We start from the raw sequence: 14120 nt of genomic DNA on the forward strand, positions 1-14120 counted from the left end.
TCAGAAAAAAAGAATTGGGTTAGGAGGTTTGTGATGTACAATGGAGAGAGCTGTAGCAAAATGCGGCAACAAGCGGCGGTGAGTGTTTACCCCGGCTACGACGTTATCTCTGGGGTTGGTGTTTGATGTTGGGTTGAGGCTAAAGTTTATGATAAGAAAGTCCCCGGGGTCGAAACAGCTCTGGTAGCCAGGGACATAAATTCTGTGTGGCCTCTGGCAACGACGAGTGTATGGCGCACACACACGCCCACACACCCACACGACGCGCATACACATGGCAATTTGGCTTCTCAATGTCACCGGAGGATTCACAGATGACCTGTTTCTTCAAGAGACGACCGCCGACGTGACACTCTATAGGAGGAGGAGGGTAAAACACATGCAGGGGGAGGAGGAATGGCAATAAAACGGAAACAAAGCTTCAGAGAAAAGCAAACGCGGTGGGAGTGAACGGTGCGCAGATACGGACGCAAAACTAAAATCATCTCTAAAAAGTTGCAAGGGATTGTTGGTGCAGCTCTTGCATGGCGGGGGGATGAATGAGAGAGTGTAGCTAGCTGTGTTTGCCGTTTACCAGACACGGCAGTCTGACATGGTCCAGTAGTCATACACTGATATCACACACAACATGAATAAAACTGACTGGCCCCGCTCCCTCCGTCCCTCTGCTGCTGAAGAAGAAAGGAGTGGCAGAGCTGCAAATGATGATGTTCTTCTGTAACATGCTCTCCTCCTCTCTTTTTTTTTTTGTATGTGTTCTTTCGGACCAAACGTCTCACTGTTTCTCCTCCTTTAAGCGAACTCCCCCGGGCTGCGAGGCTTCACCGACTTCAGAGGCTGAGTTGTCTAAAATCTACAGCGGAGGAGCAGGAAGCCGGAATGAGCTCAGGAGAAAGCAGGCAATCGAGCAAATGTCTGCTTGTGCGCCTGATGCCATATTTCTGCCTCCCGGGGGACAACAACAAAGCACATAAAAAGAGAAGAAGTCCTACAAATAGAGATTTTTTTTTTTTAAAGCAACAACAACAAAAAAAACAGCATAAAGGGAGGAGGCAGTGCCTCATCTGTAATCCTTACAGCTGGTACATGAGAAGTGAAACAGATGCCAGCAATTAAGAGAAAATCAGTTTGGCCACTTGACATTTCTTTAATTTGTTTTTTTAATGGTGATATAAACATTTTTAGAAACAAAATCGCTGAATTTATGCATTGCCTGTTGAAATGCAGTACAGTACCATGCGTCACCTCTGGTGGCGCCGTGTCCCACCTACTGAATGAAGCAGGAATTGTAGTTTCTCTTCATATCGCCTTTATCTGCGTAAAATGACATGTTCTACTTATGCTGACATTCCACAGGCTAACATATTTAATGATGTGTGTGAAATTTTTTGTCTGATCGGTTATAAATGTGCAGTGGAAATACACAGTGTGATGATCAAAGTACCGTGCCTCACTGATAGGGGGCGGTGCTGAGCCCCACAGACACAACAGGCAACAGGTGCTCTTCTTGTTGAAATTCTCCATCTGGTCTTTGTATAAACAGCTTAAGGCTTGCCGTGTTTCTCTGATTCGCGAAAGGGTGTCATTATTTTTATTTAATTTAGTTTAGATTTTAGTTATATGGTGAGATATTTTTCATATCTCACCAAATTTGCATTAATCTCAGAAATTTTCCAGAAACCCCCCCACAGAAATGTCTTATTCTAAGCATTGAAAATATAAACAGTTTAAGGATTGCAAAAGTTCCAGAAAACTCAGAAGTCGAAGATCTTCAACTTGTGGAAATTTTAAACATTTTTTTCTAGAACAAACTCAGAAAATTTCTCTGATTAATCGCAAACATTTCTTTGGAGGTTTTTTCATGGAAATTTTCAACTTTTCAAACTCAGAAATGTCCAAGATTTTTTTAAGTGAATGTCAGAGATTTTTCTCAAAATTTTTACGCTTTTTTGTCGGAAATGTTCTCCTTTTTTATTTATCTACAATGGCCCTAATATGCCGTTGTACACGTGAGCCTAAAATAGCAAAACATAAAAATATAAATGTTGTTAATTGGCAAGCCGCATCTTATTTTCGGACTTTCTGCCTGTCTGTGGGTGTAAGTGTGTAAAAGCTAAATATTTAGTTCATGCAAGAAATATATTTAGTTCATGGAGGAGAATCATTTAAGCAGTTTTAGCCACAGGAGTCTGTGTTTATGAGGCAGGCAGCATCTCTGGGCAGATCTGATGCTTTTAAACACATTTACTGGATGCCTGAAGCTACCTAGGAGTACTACTTCACTTCCTGGTGTTTTGTGGAAGGTCAACGCATAAATAAGACGACGTTTGGCTTACTAGACTCAAAGTCTAGAATCTTTTAACAGGATATAATCAGCAATGCAGCAGCCAACACAAATATGCGGATTATAATTATTTTTCTCTTTCTCACGTTTCTTTCTAGGTGCATGTGTCACTTTTTTCAAAAGTGGAGCAGATAAACACCAAAATCTCATTGGATTCTGTAAGATGCTTCTCCAAACATTCTGATTCTCTCTCAAGGTCTGATATTTTTCATATCAGACCTGATATGTCATTAAGAGAGCACATTAAATACTTTTCAATGGTTATCCAGACCTGAAGAACATCCATGTTAAAATCCACACTTTTTCCATAATTTTTCCAGAATCAGTAACAACCCTGAACTCTGTTAAAGGGAAAGTACTATGTATTTTAGAGCCACATAGTGCCATTTTGTAGCTCAGTAAAGTAAATATGTTGCCTTCAGTTGTTATAAAAATGCAGTATATATAAAATATGACTTAAAAGAAACTCGAATTCGTAATTTAATGCCTTAAAACCGGGCCTCTGTCTCTTTAAGAAGCTTCTGCTCTTTCTGAAACTCCGTCTTCAAGAAGTCACAACATGGCTCCTCCATTAACCCTTTAACAATGTTTTTTACAAACGTTACACTGAGAAGTAGTTCCTATAATGAGCTCAACAGGTGCGCAGTTCCACTAGGTGTTTGCTAATTGTTGCTGACTAGTCAGAAGGAGCTGAGTGGAGTCATTTTGCACATCTGAATGGTTGCCATGGGAGATTAAAGGATTTCTCAAACATGCATGAAAGAATCGAGGCAACACTCCAGATATGTTTTTGATGAGGGAAATGTAAAGCTAAAAATTTGACATAATTCTGGCCCTTTGAAATCCAAAGACTGCATGCATGATTCCAGAGGAACTCAAAGTAAACAGCTGAAACTATAAAAAGAAAGAATTTAACTCTGCAGTATACTGGAGAGGACCATGGACCAATGACAGCAAAAAGATGAACATGACGTACTTCACGAAATTTATACACAAAGGTTTAACGCAGCTCGATGAAAGGATGAGCCTGAGGCGCGTTACCTTAGACAGGTCTCTGTAGTTGCTAGGCAGAGTCAGGTCCAGTTCTGGTGACTCATAGTTGGTGATGATCCAGGGAAAAACCGGGTACTGGTTCAGGTCGTTATAGGTGCGACCTGCATACGTAAAGGAGGAAGGAAGCATGAACCATCAAATCACGGCTCAAACAGTGTTTACATGTTCGGCCTGTGAGCACACAGCAGAGGAGTGTGTGCTCACCGGCGATGGTGTTGAGAAACATCAGGTACTCGAAGTTGGATATCTCGCGACGTTGCCAGCGCTGCGTCATGTTGGACGTCTTGAAGAGCTGCCTGGGTGTGGCCAGAGAAATACGTCTGGAAGAAAAATCAGAAGGACTTAAATGAACAGGTTGGAGTAGAAACAACAATTAGAATGAAGCACAACAAAAAAAAAAAAACACCCTACACATTTACAGTCATGCTAATTAAGAAGAAAAATGAAGTGTACATGTAGGTTGAATGTGCACACGCGTGGCCCGCAGCATGATAGATGCTGCAGGGGGGGAAAAAAACGAATGACCCAAATCCAATTAAAACAAAAGAAAATGATGGAATTAATCAATGTCAGCGCGTGTGATTACAGCCATTAAACCTCTGAGGAAAAAATTATTTCTAAATTTAAATACACTAAATTTAAATGATCATTTTACCCTTTCCATTCACAATTAAAGTACAAACACTGGTGAACCAATCAGAATGTCATGAGAATTTTTCAAATATATTTCTACTTTTGATGATCTAAAGATTAATCTTGAAAAGGATTTGTGTGGAGAAGAAAAAAACAAACAAAGATCATGACACCAGCAGTGTTTCAAAGACAAACAGGACGAACTTCCAACAGCTGCATTAATACATGCTGTGGCACAGTGAGAGAGAAAATGTGCTTGGTTACGGCCACGCTTTACAGCGGCAGACGCTATGCAGCCTGTAAGCTGCTGTGATTAATGACTGATAGAAACAAGTCAAATCTCACAACTTAATCTTGTGCTTGTTACACACACAAACACACACGCCTTCAATACCAGCTGGCTTGTTACGGGATCATTTTCTGATAGACGATTTTCACTATAAATGTCATTTTAAAAAAAGGCTTACATTTCAACAACAAAATGAGATTTTATTCTTAATAACGTTATCACATTCCATCATGAAATTATGTTTTTGACTTTGCAAACAAAGCACAGTAATAAACTTCCTGTTTCTACACTGCAAAAATTCAAAATCTAACCACATTTTTCTGGTCGAGTTTCTAGTGCAAATATCTTGGTACACTTGAAATAAGGCAAAACTAACATTTCATCAAGAAATACGAACTAGTTTTAAGTAAGTAATTACTTAATACTGATTTTAAAAAGAAGTAATATTTCCACTGGCAGATTATTTCACTAATAAGATTCCCATATTATAGGAGAAAAGAATCTGCCACTTTTTCATCAATATTAATGGGGCGGCATAATGCATTGTCCAGGCACAGTGACATTTTAAAGCAAGATCAAGTAACTGCTACCTTCAGTTGTTATGAAAATGTTATTGTTTCCAATATGTCTTAAAAGAAATTATATTTCGTAATTTAATGCCTTGAAATTGGGCTTCTGTCTCTTTAAAAACTCGTGCTCTTTCTGAAACCCCGCCTTCAGGTAGTCATTACAATATGGCTCCAACACGGCTCCTCTATTAAACCTTTAACAATGTTTTTACCAGGATCTCCACGACAAGTAGCCCGTATAATGAGCTCCGCAGATGTGCAATTCTACCAGATGTTTACTAATTGCAGCTGGCTAGTCTGAAGGAGCCGAGTGTGGAAGTCATGGGGGAGGTAGCTTGGAAACTGCAGCTCAGAGGAGGAGCTTTGTCCAAAAAGGCGGAGCTAGATCCACCCAGGTATTTTGCACATCTGAATGGTTGCCAAGGGAGATTAAAGAATTTTTCAAACGTGTGAAATAATCAAATCAACACTCTTGATATTCTTTTTGTGAGAAAATTACATTATAATATGATGTAAAGCTCAAAAAAGTTGCCTTATGTCAAGTGTATTAAGATATTTGCATTTTAAAAAGGACTGTATTGCTACAAAGTCTTATGACAGCTTCCTCCTGCAGTGACACAGCTTTACATGCAGAAGCTAAGATTCTAACTGGGTAACTGAATGGATGGCTAATGCAGCCTGGAAAAATAACCACTTTTTTTTATACATTTTTCTTCTTCTTGCTTATCCAGATCTGGAAATCCTAAATTTGCCTCCAGACCCATCTGGTTAGAGAAGCAACATGGCCTAAAGCTATGATGCAAACACTGAGAATGAGTGCTGGCGTTTTCGTTTTGCTCCTTAACTTGACCAAAAGTGTTCTGCTAAAGTTTGTATCCAACGAGGATCTGTGTGCAAGAAGAAAAATGTGTTTGGATGAAGATTCATCGGATTTAAATTCCAAAACACAAAGCTGCAGAGAAGGTCCGACCTGATCTGAGGAAGACCGAAGTTTGTGCCCAATCCGACACGAGGAAGGCTGTGGACCACCTTCTTTACCGTGGCTGCATCTGGGAAGTTGAACATGATGGCCGCTGCACAGAAAGACAGGAAGATAAGAATGCAGAGAACTTAACACAATAAATCAGCAAATTATCAACCAGCTTAAAAACCATTAACAGCTGTTAAATGTACAGTGTGCTGATTTAAAATTGTGGTGAATGTTCTGCTCTGTCGTACTTCTGTTTGCCATGAACACTTCTAGAGCTGTGTTCTGCAGAAGGTAGCGTCTGGAAAACACGGCCCGGATCTCTGTGAACAGCCATTTTCCATGAAGACCTTCAGTGTAGGACAATATCTGGGAAAACAGGGGGGGAAAAAAAGGAGGGAAAAGGCTGGTAAGATTGCTGCGTTTGTACCAAGAGTTTCATTCATTAGTTCCAGAAATGAGACCCAACACTCGGTTTGTCATTTAGATCGTAACGTTGATGGCACGGCAACAGGCGCAGCATGACGAATGTCTGATATTGATCAGCCTGAATGAAAAAGCGATCCTTTTAGCAGAAGAATGGGCGCCAGTCAGAAAGAAGCAGTCGAGGAAGCGTTCAATTTAGTTCTGTTGTGATAGGAGTGACAAAGTTCAAAGGTTTCATGGTGAACATCTGCACTACAAAAACACTAAATCTTTTTATGTTTTTGCTCTAGTTTCTAGTAGAAATATCTTAGCACACTTGAAAACTTTTCAGCAAGATGTAGGAGCTTTAGAGTCGATACTTTAATATTGATGAAAAAGTGCTGGAATAGGCAGATTATTTCACTTCGGACAAGAGAAACGTGTCTTGTTATAAGTGAAATAATCAGCCACTGGAACTCAAACTTTTTCATCAAAATTAAGAAATGATTTACTTAAAACAAGCTAATTTATCTAGTCTTATTTCAAGTGTGCTAAAATATTTGCATTAGAAGCTAGACCAAAATACTCTGTAAGATTATGTGTTTTTGCAGTGTGGTGAACATCTGCACTGCAAAAACTAAATCTTCTCAAGTCGTTTTTGTCTACTTTCTAGTGCAAATATCAATAATTCCTTAATATTGATGAAAAGGTATTGGAATAGGCAGATTATTTCACTTATAACATGGGAAAAATGTCTTGTAAGTGAAATAATCTATCAAGAACAAGAACGTTTTCATCAATAATAAGGAATTAACTTTAAACAAGCTCCTATTTCCTCCTGAAAAGTCACCTGTAAGTTACTGTATTTCCCTTTTAGTAAGATATTTGAACTAGAAGCTAGATCAAAACTTCCATCATCCTGTTCCTGTGCCCCATACGTTTGGATGAGTTAGTTGGGTTGGAGCCTGCTGTCAGACGGACTTGTTCTGACGCGTGTTGCCGAACCTGACAGACCCAAAGCTTCAGCTCCGCCCTGCTCCAGTTAATGCAGCGTTTAGGTTTGCTGCTAACCTACTTAGCACTTCTTTGTTAGCCAGGCTTTTTGTTTCACTTGGAAACACATCCCCTGACAAGGCTGCATGCAGGGATGTGCTCGGACTCTATAAAAAGGAGACCACCAGGGCAGTCAGAGAAAGGTTTAGACGAAGGTTATTATTCAGAAATATTTAAATATGAGCTGCCAACCAGGACCCAGAGCTGCGTTAAAGAGCTCATTAAGCCAAGGGGACAGCAGAGGGGACCAGCTGAGACCCTTTAACCGAGGACAGCGTCTCTCAGAGGAGCAAGAGCCGCCTGCATCACAGGCTGGCTTCAGAGTCTCTGGAGCTCAATTAAATACGGATTAGTAGCGCGGAGGAATTGGGTGGTGCTGCTGCCACCGGCGACCCGTCTTCATATGCCGGGACCAGTAAGAGGAAGACTGGCCAGGAAAAGAGTTCTGTAGCACCAAAATATGATAAAGTACAGCCAGTCTGTACTTTTCAGACTTACTGTACTTCTCTGTAGCTCTTAATTCACAATTAATTCTGACTTTAGTCTTAGAATTCTGACTTTTTTTCCTGAAATTATAAGTCAGAATTCTAGGGGCGGAAAAAAAAAAAAGAAGTAAATTCTGAGATCATAAGTCAGATTTCTGAGATTGAAGTCAAAATTCTGAAATGAAATTAAAAATTCTCATTAAAAAAAAAATCAAAATTCCGAGATCATAAGACAGAATTCGGAGACTGAAGTCAAAAATCTGAGATTAAATTAGGAATTCCGGAAAAAAAGTCAAAATTCTGAAGTCAGATTAGAAATCCTGATTTTTAAAAAAATCTAAATTCTAAGCTGAAGGTCAATTCTGTGAAAAAAGTATTTTTTTGCAGTCTTTTATAGTAATAAAAGTAATGGAAAGTGAAAGATTTGTATTGGAAAAACAACAAAAAAGTATCAAACAAGGTTTTGCCCAGAAAAGCAAACGGGTTATAAACACTTCAATACTTTTAGAGATACTAGGAGGAATAGTGATATTCTATTTTGTTCAGCTTTTGAAATGCAGACAAGGACATTTTGTTCAGAACAAAACATGATCCTCATAAGAGGAATAAATATCCAGATATATTAGCACAGATGTGAATAAGAGCCAGCAGAAGAATGTGGTTTGTATTTACGAAATAGGAGAAAAACGCTGCAGAGAACAAGGAGGTCAGTTTTAGCAGCATTGCTGTTCAATCGCACAATTAATCATTTATAATAAACATACATGTAACATAACAGGCAGCAAATGTTGCCCCTTTGTGCAGTATTACTGTAGGTCTGAACACGGATTCTTAGATCTAATTGGATCTTTTTTTAAAGCTCTCTCTCAATTTTTGTTTTTCTGAAAATAAAATGTCAGTCTTTACTGAGTGAAAGGAGTATGACCTTTCACCTCCACCAGAGCAGCTGACGTATTCCATTCCCAGAATTCACTAAGATCTCACTCTGGGTGTCAGGCAGACGGCCGACGTGGAACTGATGAAGCTCCCGTCCCCGATTCCTCGCAGAGATATGACAGGAGTGGAGGCTTCCAGATGTCATATTTCTCTCCAGGACCATGAATCTACCGCAGCGCTGTAAATAGCACTATGTTCGTCAGATCATTGTCCCTTTCCATTGCAGATGAAAAAGCACGGAGGGCGACAAGCGCTGACAAACTATCCGTCCCGTAATGCTTCCACTGCTCCGACCACGTCTGGACAAATTACGGTGGTGTGGGGGTTATTGTCCGAGTTGGAGTTATGGCTGCTCCACCTTCCACTGGGATGATGCCGCGCGGGACATGGGCCCGTTGAAATCAGAACAACAGCAATGCTGCAACATCACATTTGCATTTACATACATATAGGTGAGCTTTAAAAAAAATATGTGAACAGTGGAGACCAGAAATGATGTAAAAGAAAAGAACTTTTGTTTTTACTGTGTGACATTAAAGGGGCAGTGTGATGTAAAATCCACTTTGAGCTTTACATCATGTTATAATATTATCCCCTCCTCATAAGCATACCTGGAGTGTTGCCTGGATTATTTCATGCATGATTGAGAAATCCCTTCATCTCCCACGGCAACCATTAAGCTGTACGAAACGCCTGGGTGAAACTAGCTCCGCCTTCAAGCCGCAGCTCCTCCTTCTGCAGGTTCAAAGCCTCCGCTTCACAGAGCAACCCTGCCCAAACTCCCCCAGTCAGCTCCTTCAGACTAGCCAGCACCAATTAACAAACACTTCATTATAGGAGTTACTTCTCAGTGAATCGCTGGTAGAGTTGTTAAAGGGTTAATAGAGGAGCCATGTTGTGATGACTTCCTGAAGGCAGAGTTTCAGAAAGAGAAGTAGGTTCTTAAAGAGACAAAGGCCCAATTTCAAGATGTTAAATTACAAAGTCAAATTTCTTTAAAGTCACACTTGATGTATTAACTATTTAAATATACAGTATTTAATATGACTATCATTTCCATATACAGTATATTCATGTTATATTTTATATTTATATCCCGTATGGTAATATTTGTATTTATTAATATTTAACACTCTATATGAGAGTAGCTTGTAAACAACAAAGCAATTTCCCCTTGTGAATTAACAGTTTATTCTATTCTCTCTATATCTATCTCTGCATGAAGTAGACAAAAGAAGTACAAAACGTTCAAGGCATAAAATGTTAAATTGCCCAGCAGCTTGAAACCAGAGCGTATTGATGTTTTATCTCGAGTGGAACAGTATCCATGGATTCAGCTCTCGCACATCCACAAGATCAATTTAAAGCGCCACGCCAGAGAACACAGCCAAACAGGAAACAAAGGATGGAGCCGCGGCTGCCGGGCTCTCCCTCCTCCTCTCAACCTGTTTGTGCGGCAGGCCGCTGCTCATTTCTGAAGCACCGTCGTTTGTCTCTGTCAGACGACCAAAAGACCGCAGAAATGAAGAAGGACGTATGAAGAGGGGCCGGGTGACTGTGGCTGCCATGTGGAACCACACACACGCACACACACTAAAAAAACCACTGTCACCACTGAATCTCGGGGACTGTGCCTCTCCAGCTCTCCTTCCTTTTCAAAAACAAAAAAACAACTCTTAATTTCTGAACCAGGCTTCTTTAGAAATGGTGGAAAGCCACGGCAACACAAATTCAAATGATTTGAAACCGAATCGCAGAGCACGGTGACCGACGGTGAGACCATCAGGAACACGGTGCAAGACAAATGAGCCTCTCATCTGCCGCCGCGGCCGTGAAGCCCAGAGTGTGTGCATGGTTTTAGCCTGATAAGAATATTTGGTCAGAGAGAAGAGAAGCCTGTGCCAGATACCAGTGATGCTTATTTGACACACTATGAAAAAAAAGAAGGGAGAAGTAGTGCTGGAAAATCCCTCATAAATGGAATTTGATGAATGGCATATGCATATTTGTAGGCTGTGTTTAATGTGCTGTGCATCCTCGGAAGAAAAAAGAAGGGACTGAAGTTCAATTTGTTGCCTGTTATTAAGTATTTCCGCATGGCTGCCTCGGTTTAAGGATAATGGATGAGGGATTTATTATTACCTTTTGGTCAAATGAAGTGGTGTGGGAGATAAGGTGATGAAATTAATGAGCGGGAGGAAGAGAGGTGATCCATCAACATCAGAACAGACGTGAGACAAGCAAAATGAAAAGAACTTGATAGAATTCATGAAAAAAACTTCAGCCTATCGGTGTACAGAACACCCTGATGCACAAAAACATACACACACAACGAGTGGTACAGTCTCCCCTTCCATTCACATTTCAGATCTAAAGCTGGATGTTTATAAATTAAACGATTAAAAAACGTTTCTCTCTACTGGTCATTAAAGGAAATTTATTTTATGGATTCTTTAGTGACATAAATATTTGTTAAATTTTATGTTTCTGTCTTAAAGCTGATGTTCAAGAATTTTTAAAGAGGCGGTATTATGTATTTTCCAGGCATAAATTCCCATTTTATAGCACAATTAATTGTTAACTTCAATTATTAAAATGCTGTATACATCAAAAGAATTTACTTCCTAATTTAGCACCTTGAAATTGGGCCTCTGTCTCTTTAAACTCCTTCTCTGTCTGAAACCCCGCCTTCAGGAAGTCATTACGACATTGCTTCTCTGTTAAAACTTTAACAATGTTTTTCCCAGTGTTTCAGAGAGAATTAGCAGATGTTCAGTTCCACCAGGTGTTTGCTAATTGGTGCTGGCTAGTCTGAAGGAGCTGAGTGGAGTCGTTTTGCATATCTGAATGTTTGCCACGGGAGATTAAAGGATTTCTCAAACGTGTATGAAAGAATCAAGGCAACACTCCAGGTATGTTTTTGATGCGGGGATAACTTTATAACAAAATGTAAAGCTGAACATTTTACATAATACTGGCCCTTTAAGATCCAAATACTGCATTCATGATTCTAGAGGAACTCATCCCAGCAAAACCTCAGAGAATTAGCAGAGTGTTGCAAAGAGGAAGATGGGAGAAGAGGCCAACCTCAGCAATGGAGACGAGCTAGAGGCTTCCATGAAAGCAACCTAGTTTTCAAATATTTAAATGAATTTTGAGGCACCTGAACATACAATGAAATACAATACATTTAGCGGGGAGGATCAAATTAAATATGCATAAACTAATGCAGGCAGTAGTATACACCTGGTATGGATTGCCATACTCGTGTAGTTTCTTGCTAGACTGATCACAGAGTAATGGATCTGCAACAATAACACTTAACAAGCACATGAGGGAGAAGGCTCAGATTTAACGGCACTAAACCGACTCTCGTCTCTTCTGTGCTCATCTTCCTCTCCCCTCTGTTCTACACTGGCAAACAGGCCCTGTCACCCCCCATCAGTAAACGAGTTCATCGGACTAATGAGCAGGCAAAAGGACACCGCACACTAACAAGGATCTGCTGGGTGCCTGAGCCTCTGGACCAATCAGGACTCTCATCACCACTGACATAAAGTCTCCTCAAGCCCTCTGGAGCCAATTAAGACAGATTTTGCTTTTGAGATTGAGAGATAGTTAGAAAAGAAAAAAAAACAGGGAGAAGAAAGATGAACAAAGAGGTAGAGAGGTTCAGTGACACATTTTGATTTTAAAGACTTGGGGAAAATTGGCGGCACATGTTTTAGTCAAAGCTCGTTACACATACAAAGGGGAAGGCCGTTTGAGGCGTGAATTAGACAAATGGAAAAACAATACTAAAGAGCACAAAGTGTTTCACTGGGAAAGGAAAGCACATGACTTTGTCCCTCTGCTTCCAGAGTCATTGTCAGGCTTTGCTGTCTGAGCTGGAGTCTATTGAAACCCCTCCCCCCCAAAAAAAACATAAAAACATGATGCGTTTGGTCATCTTCTCCATGAAAATGAGAAAAACCTATCCTAGAGCTGGCTAGCAGAGTTAGACATACAAAAAGTATAAACATACATACAAGCATGTGCATTTGAAACTTGATATTTAGTTACATTAGACAAAACTTTTATTGCCTTAGTTTAATCAGAATTAGCAAAATTATCTCTATTTGCTAAATGCCAGAAAACTTCCCAAGAAAATCTTTTGGAATTTTTCCTCGAGTTCAGACGTTTACATACATTTGGTCAGTAAAAGGGATATCTGTCTTTTAATCTGTATGATTTGCATTAGTCCTTTTGGGTTTCCTTCCTCAAGCTTCTCTCAATAGTTTGTTGGCGTTCTGGTCCGCTCCTCCTGACAGAACTAGCAGAACTGAGTCTATTTCGTTGGCCGCCTCACTCACTCACACCTTTTCAGAGCTTCCTACAACTTCTCCATAAGACTGATTTCAGGGTTTGTGATGGACACAGCTAAACATCAGCTTTATAATCCTGAAGCCACTTTGTAACCACTTTGTTGTAATCGTTAGCTTATTGTCCATTTGGAAGACCAATCAGCCCAAGATTTTACTTCCTTGCTGATGCCTTTAGATGTTGCTTCAATATTTCTACATAATGTTCTTTGATGCCATCCGTTTTGTGAAGTGCACCAGTTCCTCCTGCAGAAAAACAACCACACAGCATGATGCTGCCACTCCCATGGTACAATCGTCCACATTCTTCCTTCAGATGTAAAAATGGCCAATACATCCAAACAGTTCCACTGTAGTTTCATTGGACCAGAGGACATCGCTCCAGAAATGAAGATCTTTGTTCCTGTGTGTATCTGCAAACTGCCTTTTTATGTTACTTTTGAAGTACAGATTGTGTCCAATCTAAGAATCTCAGTCAATATGCTAGGAGTGGTGACTGATGGTCCCAGTCGAGATGTTGGGTGGGTTGAGGGTTTGTCCCTGTCTTGGGTTCTGGGGCAGATGTGCAGCTTGTCACACCCACTACTGAACATTCTTGTGGAGAAGTGTTTTATACACAGGTCTGCTCACACAGTGTGTGGATTCAGGTGTTTACAGATGCACACTTCATTGCATACTTTATTAATAAGTGCAGTGCACCCATCAGTCATTGTTATATTCGCATATTGTCACCTTCCTAAAATAATAATAGACCATTATTTTAGAAAGTTGAGCATATATTTTTTGCTGTGGTTTTTTTTCTCCCTTTCTGCAGGTGTAGAAGCAGATGGGCTGTTCCCTTGTATTCTCATCCTTCTTTATCTCCTCTATTCTTATCTCCTTTCCTGTCACTCCCCTTCCCTCCCTCTTTTCATCTTATATATAAGTTTAGACTGTAATGCTCCACTTCTGAAAGTAAACATGTCGGGCTTCTCCTGTAACTCGGATAACAATTGGGAGTGCCGCGCTGCCTGACAGGACGCAGT

The 14120-nt window shown here is 40.1% G+C and overlaps 1 protein-coding gene and 1 long non-coding RNA gene across 8 annotated transcripts in view; one reads left to right on the forward strand and one right to left on the reverse strand.

Moving 5' to 3' along the window:
• The window catches only part of lrba (LPS-responsive vesicle trafficking, beach and anchor containing), a 243144-nt gene that overhangs the window by 65984 nt on the left and 163040 nt on the right, over window positions 1–14120 (reverse strand). For all 7 annotated transcript variants that reach the window (XM_028018763.1, XM_028018766.1, XM_028018765.1 and 4 more), the window contains 4 exons: window positions 6107–6224; window positions 5859–5961; window positions 3602–3717; window positions 3386–3498 (listed from right to left, as the gene is read on the reverse strand). In XM_028018763.1, the coding sequence (XP_027874564.1) occupies window positions 3386–3498; window positions 3602–3717; window positions 5859–5961; window positions 6107–6224 (450 nt within the window). The remainder of the gene's footprint in view (window positions 1–3385; window positions 3499–3601; window positions 3718–5858; window positions 5962–6106; window positions 6225–14120) is intronic.
• LOC114145285 (uncharacterized) lies at window positions 4593–14038 on the forward strand. The gene is made up of 3 exons (XR_003595654.1): window positions 4593–5198; window positions 6465–6469; window positions 14027–14038. It is a non-coding gene; the product is annotated as an uncharacterized LOC114145285 (long non-coding RNA).

This window comes from Xiphophorus couchianus, chromosome 5 (assembly GCF_001444195.1).
Source record: "Xiphophorus couchianus chromosome 5, X_couchianus-1.0, whole genome shotgun sequence".
NCBI classification, from domain to species: Eukaryota; Metazoa; Chordata; class Actinopteri; order Cyprinodontiformes; family Poeciliidae; genus Xiphophorus; species Xiphophorus couchianus.